This window comes from Cydia pomonella, chromosome 19 (assembly GCF_033807575.1).
Source record: "Cydia pomonella isolate Wapato2018A chromosome 19, ilCydPomo1, whole genome shotgun sequence".
Lineage (NCBI taxonomy): Eukaryota > Metazoa > Arthropoda > Insecta > Lepidoptera > Tortricidae > Cydia > Cydia pomonella.
In genome coordinates this window covers 3,333,552-3,360,982 of record NC_084721.1, presented here as the reverse complement: position 1 = coordinate 3,360,982, position 27,431 = coordinate 3,333,552, and the positions used below count along the sequence as shown (strand labels likewise).

Below are 27,431 nucleotides of genomic sequence, written 5' to 3'. Positions count from 1 at the left end.
TACAGATAAGATTGTGTCGGACATTTTAGCGCGCTTCGTTGTGCAGTATCTATATCTATTATTACGCCCCACTACGCATAACAGCCTTAACAGCCATTGGAGAACTCATTCAATTGTTAGGTACAAGTATTCTTGCAAATTCTCTATTGCTGCTGTTATGCATTGTGGGGCTGGGCCAGTATTGTAGTTGATATTGAACGAGATCTAGTAAGTAGTTTTTTTTAACACGTCATAAAATTAAAAAAAATAAAAATTCCGGAAACCCATACGTGTGGGGTATCTGGGGCTATGGATAGGTCTTTAAAAATGATATTTAGGTTTCTAATATCATTTTTTTTTCTAAACTGAATAGTTTGCGCGAGAGACACTTCCAAAGTGGTATAATATGTGTTTCCCCCCCTGTAACTTCTAAAATAACATAATGAATATTAAAAAAATATATATATATGATATACATTACCATGCAAACTGCCACTGAAAATTGGTTTGAACGAGATCTAGTAAGTAGTTTTTTTTTTTAATACGTCATAAATGGTACGGAACCCTTCATGGGCGAGTCCGACTCGCACTTGGCCGCTTTTGAAAACACCGATTAGTACGTTCGGGCTCCCAAACATCCATAACAAGCCAAAGTTAAAAAATATACTTACACAACCTTATTGTCACTGTCTTAAAGATATTTACGAACTCAACTGGACATTTTTAAACATTCAGATAATTTTGCCATACGGTGCATTACTACTTTAAATCTTTGCCGCCTTTAATTACCACGATAAGTAGTAAAAATAACTGCATTACTACTATCTCGTATAAGAACTGCCGCAAACTTATCCTTGGAGTTCAACAACCGTTAGTCCTTTAGCTTATCAAGTTAATTATGCTGGAATATTAACATGAACCTGTGAAACTCGTTTCGCGTTAGTATACATATATCTCAGTGATATGGGTTTCGCCATCAGAAGCTATAAACTTAAGTGTATCTAATTTAGATTTTTTATAATGATTGGATTTTAAAATGTATTCTTATTTTTAAGTATTTTTGGCTACGTAATTACTAACTTGGCTTGGCAATTTAATAAATAAAAAATAAATAAGCATTGTGTACAAACTTTTTTTCATTCAACTTACGTAACGGTAGTCTGGAAGAGATCGCTTTTTAGCGATATGACCGCCTGTTGTTTACCTCTACTTTTTTTGTTGTTTTATTTCTGTATTAACGTTTATTATTCAGGTGTGCAATAAAAAGTATTTGTATCGTATTGTATTGTAAACTTTCGAATATTGCGATTTTAGTATTAATTTATATGTACATGTAACTTGTTATTTAGTTAGTTTAGGTAGTATTTAAAAAAAATATCGTGTTCTTTTTTGCCTTTCTATAAAACATCTTCTTAATTATAAAATGTGTCCAAGTTAACCTGTAAATAACTTGTTTCCCGTTTACATATATCTCAATAATACGGGTTTCGCCATCAGGTCTGGCGGCTATAAACTACTTAGGGCAGTGTCAAGCGACGAGATCAAAGATAGCTTGAGTGTACACTGCGGGGCAATAAAAATTGGCTGCTGATAAAACGGTAAAAAGTAAGTAAATACATTAATAAGTGAATAATCCTAAGTGATTTCATTTATCGTTATACCTACTGGGTGTAAAGTGGAACAAAATATATTTTACCTAAAATGATAATTAACCGAAATACTTAATTCATAATTTCTATTGTTAGTGTTGACAATAAATACATATTAAAGGACATTATTACACAGATTAACTAATTTCCACAGTAAGCGCAATAAAGCTTCTATTGTGGGTACTTAATCAACGATATATATACCACATATACATATTAATAAATACTTAAATACATAGCAAACATCCTCATGGGACGGATATTCATGCGCATCACCATAATAAATGTCCTGACCAGGATTTGAACCCGGGACCAGTGTTGGCCGAATTGTTAACGCTATTGACCATAACCATTACAAATTGAACAGTAAACTGTAACCGTCTGTTATTGTTTACGGTTTATTTACTAATGGTTAATATTCAATTGCAATTAACGTTCGGCCAACACTGCCCAGGCCCATCGGCTTCATAAGCAGGGTCACTGTCAGTACCCACTAGGCCAGACCGGTCGTCATACAACAAACAATAGAATCAATAACAATATAAAAATGAAATCAATAGACAATATAATCGAAGTATAGTATTTCCACGCCGTTTTTTTGATCTTTTGTTAACCACATTTAACGCAAATAAAGAAATTTACTTTACTTTATTATTGGACTTCCATTTTATTTGCCCGTGAGTGTAAAAGAAGTAAAAGGAATACCTCTATCAATAAGAAATAAAGAAAAGCCCCGATACAGATCGGTTGTCGGCTTGATGTCTTCCAGATCTCAGGAATGGCGGAAGTGGGTAAAGAAAGGCCTTTAAATAGAACGATTTAGCCCACTTACTATGGAGGTTTGGTGAAAATAAATACTTTTTGATCGTACCGCGCGAATCACCGCTCGCGCCGCCCGGTTTCGAGCAGCACGAATAAAATGTATAGACTTTTTGGACCCGGGTACGTCCTTAAACTACGTCCACAAGAGAGGTATGGGCATTGTGAATTTCATGTCGCTTTATGTGGTAGGGCACAGCACAGCGGATGTCATTCCAGATTTAGAGCAGAGCCCAACTGGGGAAGTACCTTCACCTTACCCCAGCCAAATAACACTAGATACTATGCCGGTGAGTAAGGTTGCCAGAGCTCAAATCATCGGCAGCACACTTCACTCCGTCAATAACGGGTACTCTAGCTCCACTCTAGAGAGATTTGGAACTGTTATTTATAGCTGACAACTGGACACTTGCAACTCTTCTCCCATAAGAGAGTTTTCTCCTTACCCTCTACCAGTGTACACCGATAACCAAGTAATCCTCGAAAAAAAAGCGGATTTCGGGTTAAAAAAAGTGAGCATGTTTGCTAAGCGGCGCGCCCGGGCGGACCGTCGCCGGCGAGCGAATGCGTCCGTGAATTTGAATTTCGAACGACGAAAATAAAATGATCGAAGTTGGGCTACTGGGTCTAAAAATACACCTACCTTATACTGTGTCTCTACCCTCCATGATTGCGATTCCCTACATGGTGATATTTGGATGACGAATGCAGCCGCTGCTGCTGCAGTATTGATATTATGCAGGAATTTTAAGATGATTGTCAGTCGTTACCCGATTTCTGAAGAGATTAGAACTTTCAATCCGTCACTCAATTTATCCAAGAGATAATGCCGCAACGGTAACGCAGCTGCTGCCGTTATCCAAATGTCACCTTTAAGGATTACTCGCGCTAGACATTGCTTTTAAAAAAAAAAAAAATTTTATATAGTGAAAAAAAGAACCTTAAATAAATGTTCTACTCTCCTACAGCACTTGCATGCATGAGCTCAAAGCATTATATTTAATTTGCAGTATATTGGCGGAGCCAGGTTGCTTTATTCGGTAAAAGGGCTTTCACATGTTTTATTTTCGTACCCGAAAAAACAAAAAAAAAAACGTTATTTGGTGCAAATGGTATTTCTTATATTTGGATTTAGTTATTGTAAAATATTTCCATATAAAATTAAACTACATTAGTATTAACATTAAACATAAGTGATTTTGTGAAAAACACGTTATTTTTGTACAAATAGGAAAACCTCAAAAAAATAAAAATCGGGGCTCGTTTTGTCTATCAATAAGTTTAAGTTTAAATACACAAATAAAGTAACTTTGTAAGTCAACTAGCACATTAAAAACAAAAATGGTTTGATAGTTGTTCTGATGATTAGGTATGAACAACGTTGTATGTTCGCTTACTAAAATATTCATACAATGAATAATTTTTTTTTATGGTAACATTAATAGCCTATAATTATGTGTTTTAGCTTTTTGTACTATTAAGAACATTAGTTTCATTGAAGTGTTATTTTCCTTAATGGCTCAGTTTCATTGATCGATAACTCAGTCGAAATAAATCATGCGGGGACTCCCCGTAGGCGGTAAGGTGGTGTACCGACTATGAAACTCATAATGGCATGCGTTTTAGAAATATCCCGGACCCCGTATGCGGGGTCCCCAATGAAAACAGTTTCCCGAATGCGGGCCCTATCGACGAATGAAACTGAGCCATAACGCGTGCTCAGTGTTCCAAAAAAAGCGGCCAAGTGCGAGTCGTCGAACTCGCCCATGAAGGGTTCCGTACCATTTATGATGTATTAAAAAAAAACTACTTACTAGATCTCGTTCAACTTCAAACCAATTTTTGTTTTTTGTTAGTTGTATCATTCTGTTATTTTAGAAGTTACAGGGGGGGGGGGGGGGGGGGACACATTTTACCATTTTGGAAGTGTCTCTCGCGCAAACTATTCAGTTTAGAAAAAAAAATATTAGAAACCTCAATATCATTTTTGAAGACCTATCCTACACGTATGGGTTTGATGAAAAAAAAATTGAGTTTCAGATCTAAGTATGGGGAATCCCCAAAATTTATTGTTTTTTTTTCTATTTTTGTGTGAAAATCTTAATGCGGTTCATAGAAGACATCTACTTACCAAGTTTGAACAGTATAGTTCTTATAGTTTCGGAAAAAAGTGACTGTGACATAAACAGACAGATGGACATGACGAATCCATAAGGGTTCCGTTTTTTGACATTTGGTTACTCACTCAACAGGTTATTCAATATACATTTATTCAAACATTAAATGCTTTCTTAAAGCTAACTCCTAGACTTATTAATTTATGTTATACATCCGCTCAAATAAATGAGGATGGAAAACATTTTGTTAAGAAATTCACTTCCATTTCTCAAGAGGATCGTCACATAACACAAGTTACATTAAGGCCTAAGATGCTCAAATAAACATCATTTCAAGCAAGTATACACATTTTTTACGTCTAATTTTCCTTACGACGCGTCCAATAAAGTGTTTGTATTGTACATTACTGCACACTCCGGAAAGTAAAGAATTGCCTGACTCGTATTTCAGGCCCCGCCGGTTTCCGTCGAGGCAAATTCTGGAGGTGCTTTGCTGGGAAAATATGATATTGTTGTGCTATACACTTCGTTGCATCTTCGTGGAAGGAAGAGCTTGTATTTAATAGGTAATACACACCTATTTGTAATTTTGTTCACCCATCCATACAAGTCCTACAACGAACAATGGATTTTAGACATTAGATTTTATATCTGATATCTAAGTGTGTCTTTATTGAGACGAATATATAAAAAAAAAATTGAAAAAACCAAGTATAAATTAAATTACTATTAACTACAATTAGTTCACAATTAAATAGATATCAAAACTAAATGAGAGCTAACGGCCCAAAGAAAAATAAAATAGAAAACAAAACTTATTGATATGACCTTGTGATATTCAATCAATTCAAGACAATATTTGAAATAAATGTTACGACAATAATAATATAATTAGACGGCGTGTTGTTTAGATTTATACAGTGTGTCCCTAGCCATTGGACAAAGCCGAAATGTACATATGCAAAGGTATTTAGAACTAGTGCACAAACTATTATAACAGCCGGTGTAGCGGTTTCGAAGAAATTAACAATTTACCAATTTTTACTTTGGAGCAGCCTGTATGTGTTAGTAGCTCCTAAGGTAATATCCTCAAAGAATAATATGGAACCTTCTACAACCTTTTTGATTATCTTTTTTATTTATGACACTAATAAGCTACTGACTTTTGAAAAATGTCATCATTATCAAATATTTCGAACAAATTGTCAAAAACACTGCCAAAGATTAACACAGTGTGATTCTTTTTGTTGTCGATTATTGCAAATAACTTTTGTTCGAAATATCTATTTTTTATCTTTTGTTCTAATTAAAAAAATATTAACGTCAGAGCATTCCTGAGAAGTAACCCTTCGTGGGATTTCAGGGTTTGTCCAATGGCTAAGGTCACCCTGTATATCTAAAGATTGAAGATTTCAGTAATGGATAAATATAGAGATTGGGAATAAGTAGGTAGTTGTACTCATAATGGAATATCAAACGAGAATAAGAGTAAAACCGACTTTTTTTCTTGCTTCATTACGATTTAAGTATTATGGTTATACTAATAAAATGTATATAAACTTACAATATAGTTATACACCTTAGTACCTATTAAAATTTACTTGTCACTTTTAAATAAGCGCTGGTGGCCTAGCGGTAAGAGCGAGGTACTTTTAAATAAGCGCTGGTGACCTAGCGGTAAGAGCGAGGTACTTTTAAATAAGCGCTGGTGGCCTAGCGGTAAGAGCGTGCTACTTTTAAATAAGCGCTGGTGGCCTAGCGGTAAGAGCGAGCTACTTTTAAATAAGCGCTGGTGGCCTAGCGGTAAGAGCGAGCTACTTTTAAATAAGCGCTGGTGGCCTAGCGGTAAGAGCGAGCTACTTTTAAATAAGCGCTGGTGGCCTAGCGGTAAGAGCGAGCTACTTTTAAATAAGCGCTGGTGGCCTAGCGGTAAGAGCGAGCTACTTTTAACCCGGAACTCGGACCCATGAGTTTTTTGGAACTTATGTACGAAATATCATTTGATATTTACCAGTCGCTTTTCTGTGAAGGAAACTATCGTGTGGAACCCGGACTAATCCCAATAAGGCCTAGTTTACCCTCTGGGTTTGGAAGGTCAGATGGCAGTCGCTTTCATAAAAACTAATAGAGCCTACGCCAATTCTAGGGATTAGTTGCCAAGAAACATCAACATTTATTCAGCAAATAGGCCACAAGGGCACTTTTACACGTCAACATGGAATTTACATACAAGCAAAAACAAGCACATCAACAATTATAAAATACAATTAACTGAAAATATAAATGCAAGCGGACCCAATCAGGCTCCCATGAGCCGTGGCAAAAATGCCAGGACAACGTGCAACGCGAGGAAGAAGACTTGGCACTTTTAAAATATATTTTGTGATTCCGGCATTTTTTCCTTAGGTACTATATAAATAAGTAGTGCAAGACCATTTAACTCATAAAATGTATTTGATTTTTAAATACCATAACGTTGTTATCTCATGAATTATGCAAACGTAAACATCAATTTACTATTAAAAATGACGAAGCCTGTTGCCGATAGCTTTATTGTTTGTGCGCAAAGACGACGTCTGTTGCTGATTTATGGTTGTACCCTCCTGACGAAGCCTGCGTTGTGGATATGAATTTGTCCAATGCTTAATTTTGATTAAATGAAGAATGTGTTTGTTATTTACTATATTTGATTTCGATTACTGCTTGCAAAATTGAATTTATAACCTATTCCACTTTTGAGAGACGGTTAATTTAGTTTTTATACGTTTAATTAAGCAACTGTTCTGCTTAATTGTTGTTATTCAGTGTGGTTTATGGCTAAACACAAAATATTTTCGAGTGTTTTTGTTGTTTGTTTGAGTCGTTAGTGGTTTGCATGTGTCGTGTACACTATTTATGCTAACTTAATCTCGTTTGTAACTTGTAATAAAAATGCCAAATTTGACGGTTTGATCTGTCTTCATTTTTGCAAACAGTTACTGCACGACCGACGTGACGATTGCGTAGAAGGTATTAAACAATTGCAACCCAATTTTCACCCCTGGATTAATATCAAAGAAACTGCTTTTTATGTAGACATTTTTCATCATATAATGGCACATTCAATATATTCTACGTAGTATACTACGTAATAATCTAAATACACTTAAGTCGACGTTATATCGATTCAAAAATCTGTGCAACGTAAGATTTTCCCGGTTGCATAATAAACATGCCCGGGTAACATGGCGTGAAATTGTTTAAGGCATTCTTGGGATCTAAAATAGGTTGCAATATCGAAGGAAAACTAGGTAGATTGATCCTAGTGTCCCTCTACGGGTCGTTCACATTTAATCGAATTTTAACCGTCGTGAGTCACTAATTTAAGCTGATAAAACGGTTTAACTTACTTATTTTTATTTACTCGCGCGACATGTTTCGGAGAGCCTAGCTAGGTCTCCATTTTCAAGCACTAGCAGTGATGAGTAGCGTTCACGAAAGCCGCGCGCTGCGTACTGCTGCGCGTTGAGCCGCGCGCTTCGCGCATTAAGACAACCGGTTGGGGGAGGTCTTGCGCTGTCGTTGTAGGCGGCGAGTTTGGGTCACCCAACACTAAACTCTAGTACGAACACAAATATGTCGTTCATATTTAGCGCATATTCATTATTAGTAACGGACTAAATACCTCGTTTTCTAGCAAAACTTAACAGTCAGTGGCGTAAAGTCACCATCAGATATAGCGGAGCGGCCGAGCTGCTCAAAAATATCTGAACACGCACTTCAACGCCTTGACAATAGAGGCGTGTTTTGATATTTGTGAGCAACTCAGCCGCTCCGATATATCTGATGGCGACCGTACCTGATGTATTGTGAACGCTCTATTTTTAACAGTAGGGGAATGGAGGTAAGCTAACGGAAAGAGCCTAAAAGTTTTAGATTTTATTTGATTTTACAAACTGATTCATCGTTGATCATTCCATTCGATCGAAGAATTATCGAACTTCAATATAGGTAAGTTAAAAAAACTGCGTCATTTTGTAACTTGTTATAAAAATGTAGAGCCTTCCCAAAAACCCATTGTGACCGTAACTAAAGGGACGCTAAATAATTAACAGTGAGTGCAAACTGTGCGCCTGAATGTTATGCAACAAGGCCTAGGATGTACTTTTTTTAGCACTGCTTAAAAACGTCTCAGGGAGCACTTATTTCTAATACATACCTGTAAATGGGTACGTCATTCTTGTACCACACAAGCAGCATCAGCTCGTCGGTGGATGTCTCGAGTGAGGTGTCGCAGTGGAGCGAGGTGTTGCGGCCTTCGATGGCTTCTTGGCTCACTACCGGGCCTGCAAAATGTTAAGATTTTTGTATTGTAATTTAAAATACAATTTAACCCGAAATATACGGTTTAATTGAAATTGAAGTTTTTTAATTCAGGTACCAATCCCGTATACCCAAAACTAACGAATACTATTTATTGCCATGATGCGTTAGTTCCATGTCCATAATTGGTTCCAACGCCCCATCAGTGGGCAGTTCACTGTGAGGACAAATGCGCTTAGGAAACCGTGCTACCCTGCAATCTGTGCAATAGGGATGCCGCTCTTTAACGCTTAATAGCGTAAAAGTCATCCGTACGGCCATCGGCGAACATTGCCGACGTACCGCAGCAGTTCCGAGGCAGACCCATCAGTGTCCTGAACGCATTATTATATTGCACGCGCAGGGCATTGTACCATCGCTACCAGAAGCCGGTCCAAAGGCTGCAAGCATAAAGAGACTGACCATAAGCTTTAGAAAGTGTAAGCTGTACGTCATTGCTACACTTTGCAAAACTGCGAAGCGTCTACGCCCTGCGCTCTGGGTTAAACTGTGGATTCTACGGTTTAAGCTTAATTTAACCGTCCGTAATCCAAACTGCATAACTGAGTCGGAACGCCAAAGTTTAATGTAAATATGGGTCTTCACGTTATTCCAGAATTATTATTCTAGTCTTTCATCGTGTAGTCGTTAACCATGTAGGTGCCTAAAATTGCGCTTTTAGTTTGTACGCAGGGTTGATAGATGAAAAAATTAAATATCCTGACAAAAGTCCTGAATTCACCCTAAAAATGACATTTTCTAGACGGTCGCTAGGATTTATAGTCACGATTTTTTTTATACCACGACGGTGGCAAGCAAGCATAAGGCCCGCCTGATGGTAAGCAGTCACCGTAGCCTATGGACGCCTGCAACTCCAGAGATGTTACATGCGCGTTGCCGACCGTTTAAAAATCTGTACACTCCATTTTTGTAGAACCTCATACTGTAGACCCTCGGGAAAACCTCTTTTTTTTATGGGGCAAGTCGTTCAAGACGGCCAAGCCTCCAATTCTCTTTTTTTTTTGCGTCAAAACCATTTTTCTTCTACTGCTTTCTAATTAGAACGCGATACTGAATATGCCCTTAAACGGATCCCCACTATTGTTGTTACACCTTGTATGTATAATCGACATTTACACCAACGCGTTCATGCGGCTGCAGTAGTGTCGGTGCAGTAGTGCAGCTGCGGTCGGAAATACGTTAAAATCACCAGATTACGTGCAGACGGTATCGTCCATAGATATAAGAAGTAAGTCATTCATTTTACTATGGAAATTGACAATAATACCGACGCGTTCAGGCCGCTGCAGTAGTGTCCGAGCAGTAGTGCAGGTGCGGTCGGAAATGGACTGTCACCTAAATAATTTATTTACGTTTCTTCATTGAACACGTTCAACAACACCAAATCAATACAAAAATTATAAATCCTCAATATTTTGTAAAATTACTATGAGTTATTTACATAATAGATATATACAGAGATAATACAGTGTACAACTAGCTTAAATCTAGAATGAAATGAGGCATTGTACCAAGGATGCTGGGGGCATTCCCTCGTTGTATCGCATTGCTGATACGCTGTGCGAGGAAGCCGCCATCGCCAGCTCTTCGGTCACCAGTGGGCCTACAGCGAACCACGTTCGACGTGTTGCCTCCCTGTGACACTTACATACAAATTTACAAGTGCGATAGAGAGCCAACACGTTGAACGTCGTTCGCGGTAGGCCCTCTGTTACGTCAACCAGACGCTTCGCGATATTTTGTAACATTTTTGTAATAAATAATAAATAAATAAATATTATAGGACATTATTACACAAATTGACTAAGTGTCCCGTAATGTTGTTCGATTAATTTTTTTTAACGTCTTCTATTCGATTAAGAATCAAACGAACCTAATAGAGGGAGTTGAACTATGTACTTACGCTCTAATTTATTTGTATTACATTTTGTAGCAACCGAAACAAGTACCTTCCTAATAAATACCTACTTGCGATAAATAACCATAACTGCCTAGAGCTTAACTCAGCGGATTCCTTAACACCAGTTAATCATGCTTACATCACAAAGGCTGTGACTTCAGGCAAACTATCCGTTCCTAGAATTAATAACTACTACGGGGATAGAACCCTTGGGAAAAGAATTCCGTACTTATTTAAAGTTTGCCTGAAGCCATAAGACGTGAAAATAATAAAACTAAATTTAAATCTATGTTAAAAATCATTTTCATAGATTGTAGTCATTAATTACCTACTATAAGTTATTTTTAGTTATATAACTAGAGACTGGCGATCCCACAGTCAACTCATAGTTGAGTTTTGTGGGGCTACAACTGTTTTTAAGAATATCACTGTATTTTAATAAATAATAATATTCGAGATTTTGTGTACTACACGAGATCAAAGTTATATGTATGTATGTATATTCTTTATTGTACATAGAAATAAAAACACGAAAAACACAGTTACAGAGTAAGTTATTTACATCTTATGCGCTTTTGAGCCCCTTACTACACTCAACCTTGTAAATTATAGAATCTTTCACTTGCACGGGACTCAAAATAAGCACTCGAAGAAATATCAAACTTTGGTCTCTTGTTGCACGAATAACTATTTTAATTGTTTCGTCATTCATCAGTATTTACATTAATATTCGTGTCAATGGCCACAATTCTATCAATACACCAATTAGCCGAGTCGACGTAGCCTTAATTGTTTAGATTGAAATCGCAAAGCTCATTAAAATCACGAGATTTAATTCGTGAGGCTGATTCTGTAATATAATTTGTTAAGGTTTTGATCTTGTGTTGATATGGAGCGTGCACAAATTGTAGGGGCAGCACAGGAGACGTCAGATTTATGGCGCGTGGTGTAAATGTGAAGTTTATGCTTCAGATGTAGCCCACAAGATGGTAGAACCTACTATGCACAAGAAAATGTACGAGAACGGTAGATGACAGCACTTGCTGGCGTGAAGTGTCAATGTACATGTTTATATTTCCGAGTTAGGCCACAAGATGGTAGGCCCTCCAACGCGCACGGTACTAACCTAACCTATACCACCTTGTTGACAAAGATAATTATTTGTTGATGATCACGCTGATTTGTGTGCGCAAAATACGCAAGTCTGTGTAACTAGACCTCTCGCTCGCACTTATTTTTGACGTAGATTTGAGAATTTTAGGTAAATATCTCCGACGTTTTGACGGGGGCAGCTCCTAAAATTAGTGCGATAAGGACAACTGCAGCTTAGGCGCAAAACCCTGCGTAAAAATCTTAGAAATCGAGGTTTCATTGTCGACATTTGCCTCCTCCAAAACTTAACAAATTTTAAATTATCTATGGCACAATAGTAAACTTATTACGACACATATATGACACCCGTTTGAATTTGTTATATTTTTGTACAGCTGTCTGATGTCAATCACATGCAATATAATATTCGCCACGAGAACTAGTGTTTTAACTATCAGCTCCACTATTCTGCTAAATAGCCTAAACTAGGGTTTTTCAATACAGACAAAGGTAATAGTAATATTGAACTTATATAAAAAATCATCTAGGGCCCAAATACAGAAAGGAAAATGTGGAAAACGTTTGATTGGAAAGTGACCACTAGTTAGTGCTTCTGGGAATTTTCCGCAAATCGACAACCATTGTGCATATTTTGCGTGAAAATTGAGGTAGCGCTACTCTAACCATCCCAGCCACTAAAATGACCACTAATGTTTCTTCTTTATGGTGTGGGTGAGATGCCTTATGACAAACAAAGTTTTATCGAGCAGATAAAAAAAAAGATACGTCTGTGAGCGATACTACAATTGCTACTGAATGCTCAAAATATCTTGGGACTCCGGTGCCGTTAAGATAAAATATTCTTACGGTAGATGTCGCTATGCGCCTCCCCAAGGCGCGTCAACAAAAAAGGAAAGAATGGAAAGGTTCGCATGATCCTGGTAAGCTTCAGTAAGTCAGTCGGTTAAGAGCTATCGGAGCGGTGTTCCGAAAGGTCTTGGTTGAAGGGGTTAATATTTGCATTTTTTTTTATAAATACCGGATAAGTGCGAGTCGGACTCACCCACCGAGGGAGGGTTCCGTACTTTTTTGTATTTGTTATTATAGGGCAACAGAAATACATCATTTGTGAAAATTTCAACTGTCTCGTTATCACGGTTCATGAGGTACAGCCTGGTGACAGATAGCCAGACAGACGGACAGCGGTGTCTTAGTAATAGGGTCCCGTTTTACCCTTTGGGTACGCAACCCTAAAAATGATACATTAGGACATCAATATAAGTACTTATATATATTCAACAGTCTTCTAGCCTAGTCGGTAGTGACCCTGCCTATGAAGCAGGAGGTATCGGGTTCGAATCCTGGTAAGGGCACTTATTTGTATGTTTATCACAAATATTTGTTCCTGAGTTATGACTGTTATGAGTGTTTCATGTATATAAGTATGCGTTTATCAATATAAATATTTATATCGTCGCCTGGGTGCTGAGCCAGCATGCAAATCGTAGCGTATTTATCTCTCTCTATCACTCTTCTATATTAATGCAAGAGCGAGAGTGACAGTTGCGTTTTGTTCGCTACGGAGCGTTAAAGATTGGCAGGTTGGCTACGCGCCCTGGTACCCACAATACAAGTTTGCTAAGTTTGGGGCTAGGTGACTCTGTAAGATTTTTCCCGTATCTTTATTTATTTTATTATATTTAAATCACAATCGGCCTCCAGTTTGAATTATACATTCTGATACCGTTCATTTTATTGACTTGTTTTTCTATGATATTTGAGATTTTGAAAACAAGGCAAAATGATTGTTAATTAATGCATTGTGATAAGATCTGCGAGGTTCTTATAGTCTTGCGGTATCTATTGATATGAATCTGCGAGGATAGTAACGGTTTAGGCCGGTCAATGGGTGATCGTTGTGATTGGTTGGGTAAGTAAGAGCTTCTGTGCTTAGTAGAAAATAGGAGTAAAAACCGCAGAACATTGACATGTCTAAGGACGGATCTTACGGGCACTAATAATGGTGCTAGTTCAGTGGTGTCACTCATGAATTCGAGCCAATCGTGCAGTCTAACGCAACTAGTTGCGACCATTCGCGCGTATGATGCGAACTTATCGCCCAATCGCTTTGTGGCGTTAGACTGCACGATTGGCTATAATTCGTAAGTGATACCACTAAACTGGCCCCATTCTTATTGCCCGTAATGCCCGTCCTTATATATATTATGTCACTGCCTTAGAAGCACGACCCGGTTTGACGGGTGCAATTTGGTTTGACGTCTTAAAAGTTCAAGGACAAGTGAAACTTACTATAAGTCAATGACGATAAAATTACGACGTAAGACAGTATTTTGCCATGGCTCATGGGAGCCTGGGGTCCGCTTGGCAACTACTGGCATCTTATCTTCCAAGAGGGTAAACTAGGCCTTATTGGGATTAGTCCGCTTTCTTCACGGTGTTTTCCTTCATCGAAAAGCAACTGGTATTATAAAATGATATTTCGTACATAAGTTCCGAAAAAACTTGTGAGTAGTAGTGAGGTATGAGCCGGGGTTTGAATTTGAACCCGTGACCTCCGGATTGAAAGTTGCTCTTATTTTCTACTCACATTTTTTGTTATGATTTAAAAATTGCTTGCTGCCAATTAATATTCATATTGATAACACTTACATCGATATGTATTTAATCACTAGCACTGGTACGTTTTTGCCACTGAAAAACCGGGCTATGATCATAATATAAAACGTAACTGATATATGAGGTTGATGTATAAAAGTACATTGGATTGACATTATAATTAAGGACGGGCCTTACTGGGCCATAATAATGGGGCCAGTACAGCGATGTCACGCACACGAATCCGAGCCAATCGTGCAGTCTAACGCCACGACGCGATTGGTTGATGAGTTCGCATCACGCGCGCGATTGGTCGCAATTCGCAACTAGTTGCGTTAGACTGCACGCTTGGCTCAAATTCGTGAGTGACACCACTGAACTAGCACCATTCTTAGTGCCCGTAAGGCCCGTCCTTAGATATATGTCAATGGTATGTAGTAAGTAATTTAAATATCGCGTGCCTTGGACTAAACTAAAATACAAGCTAGGTCATTAGGTTAGTCAAGCATTGTCTAGACAGTGGCTCATGATTACGTAATGTAAATTATTAAATATGTAACTAGCCTCCTACTATGATTTTGTTTGTGAAAAATAACAGTAAACTTTTTATCAATCATTATATTAGTAGGTTTTCGAGCGATACTATACAAATTTAAATATACACCGAGTGTAAAACATGACAGATTTTTCCACGCATTCCTGGGGTCATAAGGAGCAAAATATGTTTTTTTTTTTATACTACGTCGATGGCAAAAAAGCATACGGCCAACGGCCCGCCTATGTATGACTGCAATTCCAGAGGAGTTACATGCGCGTTGCCGACCCTAACAACCCTCTCTCGTCTCGTTGAGCTCTGGCAACCTTACTCACCGGGAGAAACACAACACTATGTTATATCAGTTTTGGTCAATTTGGAAAATAAAAATACAATTTTATTCTTCTTCTTCCTCGCGTTGTCCCGGCATTTTGCCACGGCTCATAGGAGCCTGGGGTCCGCTGCTGGGGTAAAAAACAATTTTATTACTGAAAAAAAAAAATATTGCGCGGGTTTTAGAGTTCCGTACCCAAAGGGTAAAACTAAGACTCCACTGTCCATCCGACCGTCCCTCTATCCGTCTGTTACCACGCTGGCACATTTTTTTTTTGTATGACTATATTTTGTGAAATTTTTTGTATTAAATTTGATCTATGAATTATATTCATTTGTATTATAATATATGGAATAATATATACAACATCAATAAATTGCTCTGATAATTAGATTAAGATAATTATATGTAATACCGTCTTACTATTCATACACTGAAAAAAAAACCTGGTACTGGTAACCAGAATCTGGTTAGCTGTACTATTTTGTCTTGTTGTATATGTGACGACAGGACACTTTGTAAACATAACCAGACCATTCTGGTTAAATTAAATTTGTTAACTCTATGAAGCGTATAGTAATTCATAAAGTGCAGAAATGTAATGTATACTCATGCACCCTAGTAGTGGGTATAATACTTTTAGTAAACCCAATTAGCCGGTCTGTTAATGGTTACTAAATAATACAGTAACATATACGTTCCTATCCTGTTGTTATAACAAGGTATTTGGTATGTGTAACTGAACGATTTGTGCGGTGTACTGGTTTTATATTGTTCACGTTACCAGAACGCACTGTGCTAATGGGGCTTCTAAACGGGCCATATGTTCACTGCAATATGTGGCCAGCAACTATTGGTGTCCTCTCTCACATGTTAGAAAGGGACACTAATAGTTGCCGGACACATATTGCAGTAAAAATATGGCCCGTTTAGAAGTCCCTTCAGCACAGTGGGTTCTGGTTACGTGAACAATATACGAGGGTCATGCCAAAAGAAATTAGATACTCAAAAGTTACCGACTTTATTCTTTATTACAGCTATCTATTTTTTCGAAGTAGTCACCGTGAACACGTATACACTTTTCCATCCGTCTAAACCACTTAGAAAATACCGATGACCACTCTTCTTTAGATACCTCAGAAATTTCATAATTATACGCAGCCAGGGCATCTTCTTTGTTCTCAAATCGCCTTCCTTTTAATTTTTCTTTAATTTTGGGAAATAAGTAAAAATCGCAAGGGGCTAGGTCGGGGGAATATGGCGGGTGGGGCAAGATAGTCACGTTTTTTGAGCTGAAATAGTCAAGTGTTCTAGCAGAAGTGTGAGGGGCAGCGTTGTCATGGTGCCAGAGCAGGTGCTGAGTTCCCGATTTCGGCCGCTTGTCACACCAAGCTGACAGTACTCTGGGGGCACAAACTGTCACATACCATTCAGAGTTGACTGTCCTTTGATCTTCTAGCACTATCGTAGCAATATGTCCCGTCTTGCAGAAAAATGAGGCAATCATTTGTTTTTGTGTACTTCGGGTTCGGCGACATTTTGTTGGCGTCGGCTCATCTTCAAAACACCATACTGTGGACTGCCGCTTTGTTTCGGGGTCGTAGTTATATAGCCATGTTTCGTCACCTGTAAGTATATCATATACATTTTTTTTCTCGCCAGCGTCGAATTTATCTATCATAAATTTGCACCAATCTACGCGGCGGTCTTTTTGCAAATCGGTGAGTTTGTGCGGCACCCATCTTGAACAACGCTTATGAAGGGCCAGATGATAATGAATTATAGTTTGCAATGCTGCTGATCCAATACCCAGCTCACGCTCGAGCTCTGCATATGTAATTCGTCGGTTCGCACGAACATTTTTTTCCACAGCCTGTACGTTTTCTTGAGTGACTGCGGTTGGCGGCCGTCCGGTCTTCGCCTCATCTTCAAAGGTCTCTCGTCCCCTTTTAAATTCAGCAAACCAATTAAAAACAGTTGCACGTGAACAAGCAGACTCGCCAAAAGTTGAAACTAAAAGTTCAAAACACTCTTGAGGTTTTAAACCTTTTTTAAAATCATAATAAATCATAACACGAAAATCACGTCGAGTGAGCTCCATTGTTGCGAAAATTTCCCTCCAAAATTACCCAGAAAAAAAATAATTAAAAAAGGAATCCTAACATTTTCCGAGTGTTCCATATTTGAATTTATTAGCAAATAACCTACCTTTACAATGGTGTATAACTGGCCAGTATCGATCAAATGACCATAGAGTATCTAACTTCTTTTGGCATGACCCTCGTATAACCAGTACACCGCACAAATCGTAGACAATTTAAAAGTAAAATAATACGAGAAATAAAATCAAACGCTTTATTATTGGTTTTCTAAATAATGATAATTATAAAGCATCTTCAAATTATTTAAAGTATAACAAGAACAGTATGAATAAAAGGGTCTAGCAGGCTAGGTTAACATGACTGGCCCCCACGAGGGATTTGGTTATACTTTTAATGTAGTGGCTGCACCTGAGAACAAATAAATAATTAATTTAAAACATAGTTTTTGTATTTGACTTAGTAAATACGTATATATGCGTCAATCCTAATGTGCAACAACCTAGTTAGAAAAGGCAAAAGAACTGCTCAAGCTACTTGATTTATGAATACATGAGTTATAATATCACTCTCGTCGATAAATGACATGGATAAAATGCAAAGCCATCAAATGACGCCATTTTGTTACAATAAATATGTCGTCACGCGAAATAACTATAAAGGTATCAAACACAAACTAGGTAAGTACAACCACACACCACACCTCGAGTATATGGCTAAAACTATTTTACAGCGGAATTGAATACAAAGCATTCATAATTATTTATTAATAATGAATACAAGCGAGTGATGACAAACATTAATTTCGACCATAACATCAGCTTTTTACTTACTTTCGAAAATTTCCGTATATTCCTCCAGGTTCCACGTTATTAGATGGTTTCTTAGATCTTCGTCCATGCTCACAAAACAGGCAAGTTTTTAAGCACACTTATACTATACACTTGTACTAGTTTACAGTTAAATTATGGACAGGATCTAAGTAAATAAAAACACCGACCGTCGCAACGAAAGACGCTGGGGCAATGGCTGTTCTGTGACTTGCGCAATTCCTTTCTCCCTCCCCCGCCACCGGCGCATACACCATGGTGTTGGCACAACTTTTTGATTCGTTCAGAATACAATGCATTATAGTAGCCATAACATAATAACTTGTAACGTGTACACTCGTATCTTTATTTTTACATATCAATAGTTAGTGTTACGATGCATATATTAAACGAGACAAACGTTTAATATTTACAACACTTGCATCTTTACATATACAACGAAATTGTAAGCAGTACTAAATTGCATTTAACTAGAATTAAACAGTGATGTTTAAAAAACAAGTTATACACGATACAACATTTTTTGTTATTACTACCGGATTTTAGTAGGTATAACTATATTTTTAACTACTATACGTTCTGGTAGTATTGTAGAAAAATATTTTTTTCGGTGTAAGTGCTTGTTGCTAGGCCTACATGAATAAAGTATATTTTGAATTGAATTGAATTGCTGTATCTCATCAACCGCGATAATTAAATTTTTACAGATGATGTATTTCTGTTGCCGCTATAATATAATAACCCTCGGCGGGCGAGTCCGACTCGCACTTGTCCAGTAACCTTAACCTTTAACCTTCTCTTGTATTAGTAAATTTTAAAGCAAAATGAGATTCAATTGACTAGTAGAACCAATCATTGTAGATATACTATGTATTGTAAACACACTACCTCCCTTTTGTTGCACGGGTGGTTAAAATCTGTAACGCTCACAGTATTGCCAACATTAAATCGGAATCAATAAGCACCAAACTGAAACAGCTCCTAAAACACACGTTTCTCGTACACGGATCGATCGCATTCAACTTTGAGTGATATGCAAATACGAGTAGTTGAAGGCACTTCAATCCAACCCTCTCTTTGTTTACTAAGACTTATATTGATAAATGGGGTTGATGACAAGTTTTATTAATGGTTATAAATCGATCAGGTTTATTTTGAGGATCAAATGTCTAAATGGAATATATTGCATTCATTCAATCATGATTTTAAAATTAAATGGCTTCAGTCCAATGGGACAATTTCCACAGTGTCAAGGTATTAGGAGCTTTAAATACGACTAAATTTGTGCGGTTCGTATTAGACATTTTCAAATTTTCAGTTTTTCATTATTTTTCCGAGAAATCCAAGATAACCAAGTGTGATTTTAGAACATCATGCCGTTTAATAATGTCAGTTGTGACAGTACTGAATTTATTGAAGGGACACGAAGCAAGTCCAAAGCGTCGTATATGCCACATGTTACACTTACCTAAAAAAAAAACATTTTTCTTGTTTCTTATTTTATGTGGTTTATAACTTACTTAAGACTCAGTATGAGTCTATTACAAGCTTTTATTTACTTTCACCTGACCGTTGTCTGTTTGTAATCAAATCTTGCAAGTTAAATTTGATCCACTTCCCGGTTTCCGATTGAGCTGAAAACTTGCATACATATGTAAGTCGGGTGACAATGCAATATTATGGTACCATCGAGCTGATCTGATGATGGAGACAAGAGGTGGACATAGGAACTCTGTGATAAAACAACGCAACCTAATTGTGGGGGTTTGGGGTTTTTAGAATTTGCTCGATGAGTATTAGATGCCTGTGGAAAGAAAAGTACAGTCAGCGATAAAAGCTTGTACCAAAAATGAAATTTTCGCCAAAAACTTATTTTCTCTTTATTTTTTAAATATGCTTATCTTTTTTAAATATACAATGTTGGTTGTGTCAGTTACAACATTTTTGACGGAATTTGAAACAATCTATACTTACGTCGAGCATTGGCTCTATACGTCGGCTGTGGTACAACCTGCTTGGGACCGTCGAATATTTGCGCCGGGAATATATGCCGCAAGGGTATTGCTTTGTGGCATCCTAAACAGACGGAGGTCAACCCAGCATTGAAAAAGACGCTTACATCATCTTCCTCGCGTTGACCCGGCATTTTTCCACAGCTTATGGGAGCCTGGGGTCCGCTTGACTAACCCCCAGAATTGGCGTAGAGACTAGTTTTACGAAAGCGACTGCTCTCTGTCTTGCTAACTCAGAGGCTAAACTAGGCGTTATTGGGATTAGTCCGGTTTCCGCACGATGAATCCTTTATCGAAAAGCGACTGGTGAATATCAAATGATATTACGTCCATAAGTTACGAAAAACTCACGGGCACGAGCCGGGGTTTGAACGTGCGACCTCCGGATTGAATGTTACACGCTCTTAACCGCTAGGACCAGCGCTGAAATAAACAAGAGAAATGGATCGACGGAAAATTTGATAATATTTTTTTTTAGTTGCCTATACTTAACTGTTAGTTTGTCGTATCGGTCAACGATTTATGATTTCAGTACCTAAAAACGAAAAAAGGCCTTTGACCAAACTGCTTATAAGTATTGCTTCTTAAATACAGGTTTCTCATAAACCGATCTAATACGAGTATCAAGTGATATGCAAATAGTTGAAGGAGCCACTTGAAACAAACCCTCGTTCTTTGTTTTCTGGAACTTTTTCGGCTATCGACTTAGGTTCTCAAACTTTAGTTTTGACGTGTTACGAATACAGTATTATATCGTGGATCTATTGAGAGTCACACTAATCAAAGCGCTGCCATATAATTGAAATTATCATTTAAAAACGACGTTCATAATACTTAACAACAATTTTTAGCAACAAAAACTAATATAATAATAAATATTACATGGACATTCTTACACAAATTGACTAAGTCTTATGGTAAGCTAAGAAGACTTGTGTTGTGGGTACACAGACAACAATATTTTTAAAATACGAATACTTAAATACATAGAAAACATCCACGACTCAGGAACAAATATCTGTGCTCATCACTCAAATAAATGCCCTTACCGGGATTCGAACCTAGGACCATCATCGGCTTCATAGGCAGGGCACTACCCACTTGGCCACATCGGTCGTCAATATCAGATACATATACCTATTGTTCTGTACGAGTAGAAAATGTACGCTCACCACTTAGATTTCCAGACAGATTCTACCTTCAAACCTTCTGAAAAAAATCGGTCGTCAATATCAGATACAGATACATATTGTTCTGTACGAGTAGAAAATGTACGTTCACCACATAGATTTCCAGACAGATTCTACCTTCAAACCTTCTGAAAAAAAAACAGTGGGTACACAGACAACCATATTTTTAAAATACGAATACTTAAATACATAGAAAACATCCACGACTTAGGAACAAATATCTGTGCTCATCACTCAAATAAATGCCCTTACCGGGATTCGAACCCAGGACCATCATCGGCTTCATAGGCAGGGCACTACCCACTTGGCCACATCGGTCGTCAATATCAGATACAGATACCTATTGTTCTGTACGAGTAGAAAATGTACGCTCACCACTTAGATTTCCAGACAGATTCTACCTTCAAACCTTCTGAAAAAAATCGGTCGTCAATATCAGATACAGATACATATTGTTCTGTACGAGTAGAAAATGTACGTTCACCACATAGATTTCCAGACAGATTCTACCTTCAAACCTTCTGAAAAAAAAACAGTGGGTACACAGACAACCATATTTTTAAAATACGAATACTTAAATACATAGAAAACATCCACGACTTAGGAACAAATATCTGTGCTCATCACTCAAATAAATGCCCTTACCGGGATTCGAACCCAGGACCATCATCGGCTTCATAGGCAGGGCACTACCCACTTGGCCACATCGGTCGTCAATATCAGATACAGATACCTATTGTTCTGTACGAGTAGAAAATGTACGCTCACCACTTAGATTTCCAGACAGATTCTACCTTCAAACCTTCTGAAAAAAAGTAAGTCTCATCTTACCTTACTCTTACTTAACGACCGGCTACGCACTTGTAATCCCACTAGTTTTGCATAATATCTCCATGGGCGAAGATTGACATATATCTAAGGACTAGCCTCAGGGGCAATAAGAATGGGTCCAGTACAGCGGTGTCACGCGCACGAATTCGACCCAATCGTTCAGTCTAACGCCACAACGCGATTAATTAATGAGTTCGCATAACGCGCGCGATTGGTCGCAACTAGTTGCGTTTGACTGCACGGTTGGCTTGAATTCGTGAGTGACACCGCTGAATTATCACCATTCTTAGTGCCTGTAAAGACAGTCCTTCGATATAATATCAAATCAATGGCGACGGTATTGCTTACCATGCATCATTCAATTTTTTCTGCTCGTTTGCCTCCTTGATATATTTAGAATTTGGCTATGAGCTATAGAAACACTCCGTTTAATCGAATTTAAAGTCTCGTGAGACATACTAACATTAAATTAATTCTACTTTTTAGTCACTCGTGCGACATTTTTCGGTGAGCCTAGGTCTCTTTTCTCAAGCATTAACAGTGCGAGCAGCGCTACGTTTAAGGAAAAAAGCCTATCCATCTGTCAACACGATTCTTTATTGTACCAATTTTTTTTCACATATGAATGGTTTAAATACGTACTGAATGAAATACGGTGGACATTCTAGAAAATATGATAATTAATTCTACGATCAAACAGAATCCCTAACGGAAAAAATCGCATGCAAAAGTTCAACAAGCACTAGTTTTTTTCAGCAACTTCGCTTGTATCCTTCTTCGTCGTAATGGCATTGAATGATTATTACTACAAGGTGTAACATAAATACTGGGGATCCTTTTAAGGGCATATTCGGTATCCTCAGATACCTTCAAGTAACCTCAAATCTTTACAATAGATTAAATTAGACTCATCAGTAATCACTAGTAAGGATATGGATCGATAATTGAGTTTATCGATGCAGGAACTCCCCGTTTGCTTTTTAATTTTGCCTCAAAAATTTGCTGTCTGACCTAGCATAAGTTGCGTTCTCGCGCGCAAGCCCATAGGTACTTAGTACAAGTCGCGCTAGATGTATGGAGTCGCGCACGAGAACGAAGGTCTGGCGATCGTATTAACCGGTATATATTGTATTAAATATACAGCTAATAAATAAGGATATACACTTACCATCTATTTCAGGTGAGAATGTGTATGTATTAGAGATCAGCAGAAGTATGAGCGCCGAGACGCGCATCCTATGGTCCATCCATGCTCCCGCGGCTGCCTCTCATTGGTCGACGCCGAGGGCGCATCTAGCACAAGTTGTGCTACGTACTTTTGAGCATTGTTTGATAGGAGATGCGGTCTGTAAAGAAATTATGCTGGTTAGTTTTGTACAAAAATATCAAATCATTTTACCAAAAACCTCAACCCAGTTGCCAAGCCGCGTTTAGGATAAACAAACACATTATTTTGTATGCACAAAAATATAAGATAAAGATAAGATAAGATATCTTTATTTTATTATAAAATAAATTATTTATTTTCCTTAAATCAAACCTAAAACGTATTACTCTAATGATCATAAATAAGCCCAACAGATCAAAAGTCAATAAAAAAAGAATACTTTGCTAATCCACTAAAAGATAACATGCTAGTCAATCAGTGCGACCCCGTTATACTCGTATTACCTACTTATTTATTACATGCAATTAATGAATTGCATGTAAAAAATAAGTAGGTAATACGAGTATAACGGGGTCGCACTGATTGACTAGCATGTTATCTTCTATTTTATGTTATGTTCTATTGTATCGAGTTTTGTACTTTTGGTGGTGGGTTGTTATATTTATTTGCGTATTTATTTTTGCGGTGGCAGGGTGGGAACATTAATTGCGTGTAAAAATACGCAAGTAAGTATAACGGGTTAGCACTGATTAACTAGCATGCTATCTTTTCGCGGATTAGCAGACTAATATATTTTGTTTTAATTATTATTGAGGTACTAGTCCGCAAAATAACGCCTGATTCTATTCATTAGATCAAAAGCGTTTACTCTAAATTTATAAGTATTAAAATATATCGTTTGCGTTCCAACGGGGGTAAAAAATAATCTTAACAAATAATCGAACTAATACAGTAGTCTCATTTGTCCACCCACTTAAACTTAATAACCATGTCTGGATGAAGGATTACTAGCGATAATGATCAAAACTTTTAACACGTGATAAACAGTTTAACGGATTTACATACTAATATTTTTAGGGTTCATTACACAACCATTGCTGATAACGAGCCTCGTTTTGTATTAATTCTAGGTAAAAGGAATAAAGGTAGAAAGGAATATAAAAAAAAAACCTATATCATTAGTTCATAACCAGACATAGGAATCCGCGGGGCAAGATTGTTTGACAAGTAGGGAGTTCCTGTATCGATAAACTCGACTATCGATGCTAGTTCTATATACTAGTGATTACTCAAGGGTTTGCTTGTAAAAATACGTTTTTATTAAAAGTAATAATAATAATCAAATAATAACTCAATATACTCTTCTTCGTTTTTAAGATAAAACAAGACAATTTTATAATTTTGAAAGTATAGTTTGAAGATGGTTTTTTATCACAGTAATCATCATTTTGCGCTGATGAATACTTCTTTTAGCATTTTTACGCAGACGAATACTTAGTATATTTTGCATAACTAATACCAATTTATTTCCCATGAGACCTATTTGGAATTATTATTTATTTGTCCCCACGGAACCGAGTACTTCTCAATACTGTTTTTGCCCATTTCACGTCCATTTGTAATCTAAGATTAGCAAAACACCATGTTCAAAAACATTGTACATAGGTAAACAGATTATACCTGTTTTGCATCTACTTGTACCTAATATGTAATAATATACCGGGTGTGGCCTGTAATAGGACTAACAGGATCAATAAATTACACTCTAGCTGTACTCCTCAAACTGTCCAACATTTGTTCAGCGAACTTGTGTTTTGATTTTTAGTACACTTTATAATTTATTCTAAGACGCAACGAGTAGCGAATTTTGTTATGTTTAAAGCGTAACAAGTAACATCAAACAATGTTAACGGGCATTGAAGACGATATTTATATTGTATGACAAAAAATGAAGAAGAATTTTTAACAATAGTTTTATCGATTGAGGAATACAAGATAGTAAACACTCCTATAATTAAACAGGCACTAGTAATGGGATGGTATAGACAAATCCTGTAAAATAAGTATTTACCATCAGTTTTTAAACGCTGACAACATTTTACCATAAACAAGAGCCAAAGCGCTGCTTAAGTTTAATTTTTCATTGATATTTGTTAGTTTGAAAATTAATGGTAGTTAGTTTTAATTTGTTAATATTATTGAAACAAATTGCAGTAGCTTTCATTAAATACATAGAAAACATATAGGACGAATTGGACATTCAACTTTAAAAGCATAAAGCGGTAGGAATTTTACAGATGTCGGTGAAATATCAAAAATACTCATTTTTTTTTTCTTTTTAAATATCCCATGATTGGTGCCGTTAACATAAACTTACCAACTTAATGTTTTTGTAATTAACACGCTTTTATTAGGTCGACCTGTATGTAACTAACTACATATGTAATGGAATCTAAGGTAACTAATTTAAACATCTTCCAAAAATCGTAGCGTCATGAAAATTGGCAGCTGTTTGTAGTTCTGATGACAATACAATAATATGGTACTGTTGAACTGATCTGATGATGGAGCCGGAAGATATGAACTGGAACTTCATGATGGAACATCGTATCATAGCTGTGTTTGGATTTGTTAGAAAAGTCTTGTAATGAACTTTGACCAAGATTAGGTTTCAAGGTCTGATGATGAAGTCGGAAGATATGCACTAGCATTCCATGATGGAATACGTATCATAGTCGTGTTTGCACTTGTGAGAAAGGTCACGTAATGGACTTTGAACACGATCAGGTTTCACATTTATAAAAGCGTGTTTTTCTAGTGTTTTTTATACTATTACTTTATTTTAAGATGTTGATCTTATTTTCCTTGAGGTTTACATTGAAAACACGTCATTAATATTTGTCTTTACTCTACTCTACGGAACCCTTTTTGCCCATTTATAATCTAAGATTAGCAAAGTTACACGCTCAAAAAACATTGTACACGGCTTTATACAGATTATACCCGCATTACGACACAGATCAAATTAGATTATCGAGTCACGAGCATGACTATTGTTTGTAAAATGCTGTTTAGCATATACATTCATATAAAAGGTCTTAAGCGACAGGATTTTCCTAAAGTTTTGAGACGTTATAGTGGTAAAAATGTAACGGTTATAGAAACTTATGTAAATTAATTATAGGCGATTTCGGAATAATTGTGACACATTCTTATGTGAGGTCATCTATGAGTAGTGAACACTGTATAAAATACATTTATCATATAGGTCATGTTTAATTTTATTACTGGTGCAAAATACAGTTATGAATTAATTAATTATATGTACATCAGCTTGTATAGGCTTTGTATATCTTATTCTTATTTTGTTTTATTTTATGTTTTCTGCCTACGAAGCTGATGGTCCTGGGTTCAAATCCTGGTAAGGGCATTTATTCGTGTGATGAGCATGGATATTTGTTCCTGAGTCATGGGTGTTTTCTATGTATTTAAGTATTTATAAATATTTATATATTATATATATCGTTGTCTAAGTACCCTCAATACAAGCCTTATTGAGCTTACTGTGGGACTTAGTCAATTTGTGTAATAATGTCCTATAATATTTATTTATTTTTTATTTTATTTTTATTTTATCCACTCACTACTACGACATGGTATTGTTTGTTAACATCCTTGTCCAACTCAACTCCGTTTGCAATAGCTCTTAGTCCAACTGGGGAAGTATCTCCACCTTACAGAAACCCGCAGCCAAATAACACTAGACCCTAATCATAGTACCTATTGTGTTCCTGTCGAGTAAGGGTGTCCGAGTTCAACGACGGTGCGGAGTGTTAGTAACAACGCGCATGTAACTCCTCTGGAGTTGCAGGAGTACATAGGCTACGAAGACTGCTTA

The 27,431-nt window shown here is 37.0% G+C and overlaps 1 protein-coding gene across 1 annotated transcript in view; it reads right to left on the bottom strand.

Moving 5' to 3' along the window:
* LOC133528081 (hemicentin-1-like) overlaps positions 1-27,431 on the bottom strand; it is a 246,913-nt gene that overhangs the window by 64,307 nt on the left and 155,175 nt on the right. The window contains exons 2-3 of the mRNA XM_061865294.1: positions 23,534-23,711; positions 8,763-8,889 (exon numbers count right to left, since the gene is read on the bottom strand). Coding sequence (XP_061721278.1) covers positions 8,763-8,889; positions 23,534-23,612 — 206 coding nt within the window. The 5' untranslated portion in view covers positions 23,613-23,711. The remainder of the gene's footprint in view (positions 1-8,762; positions 8,890-23,533; positions 23,712-27,431) is intronic.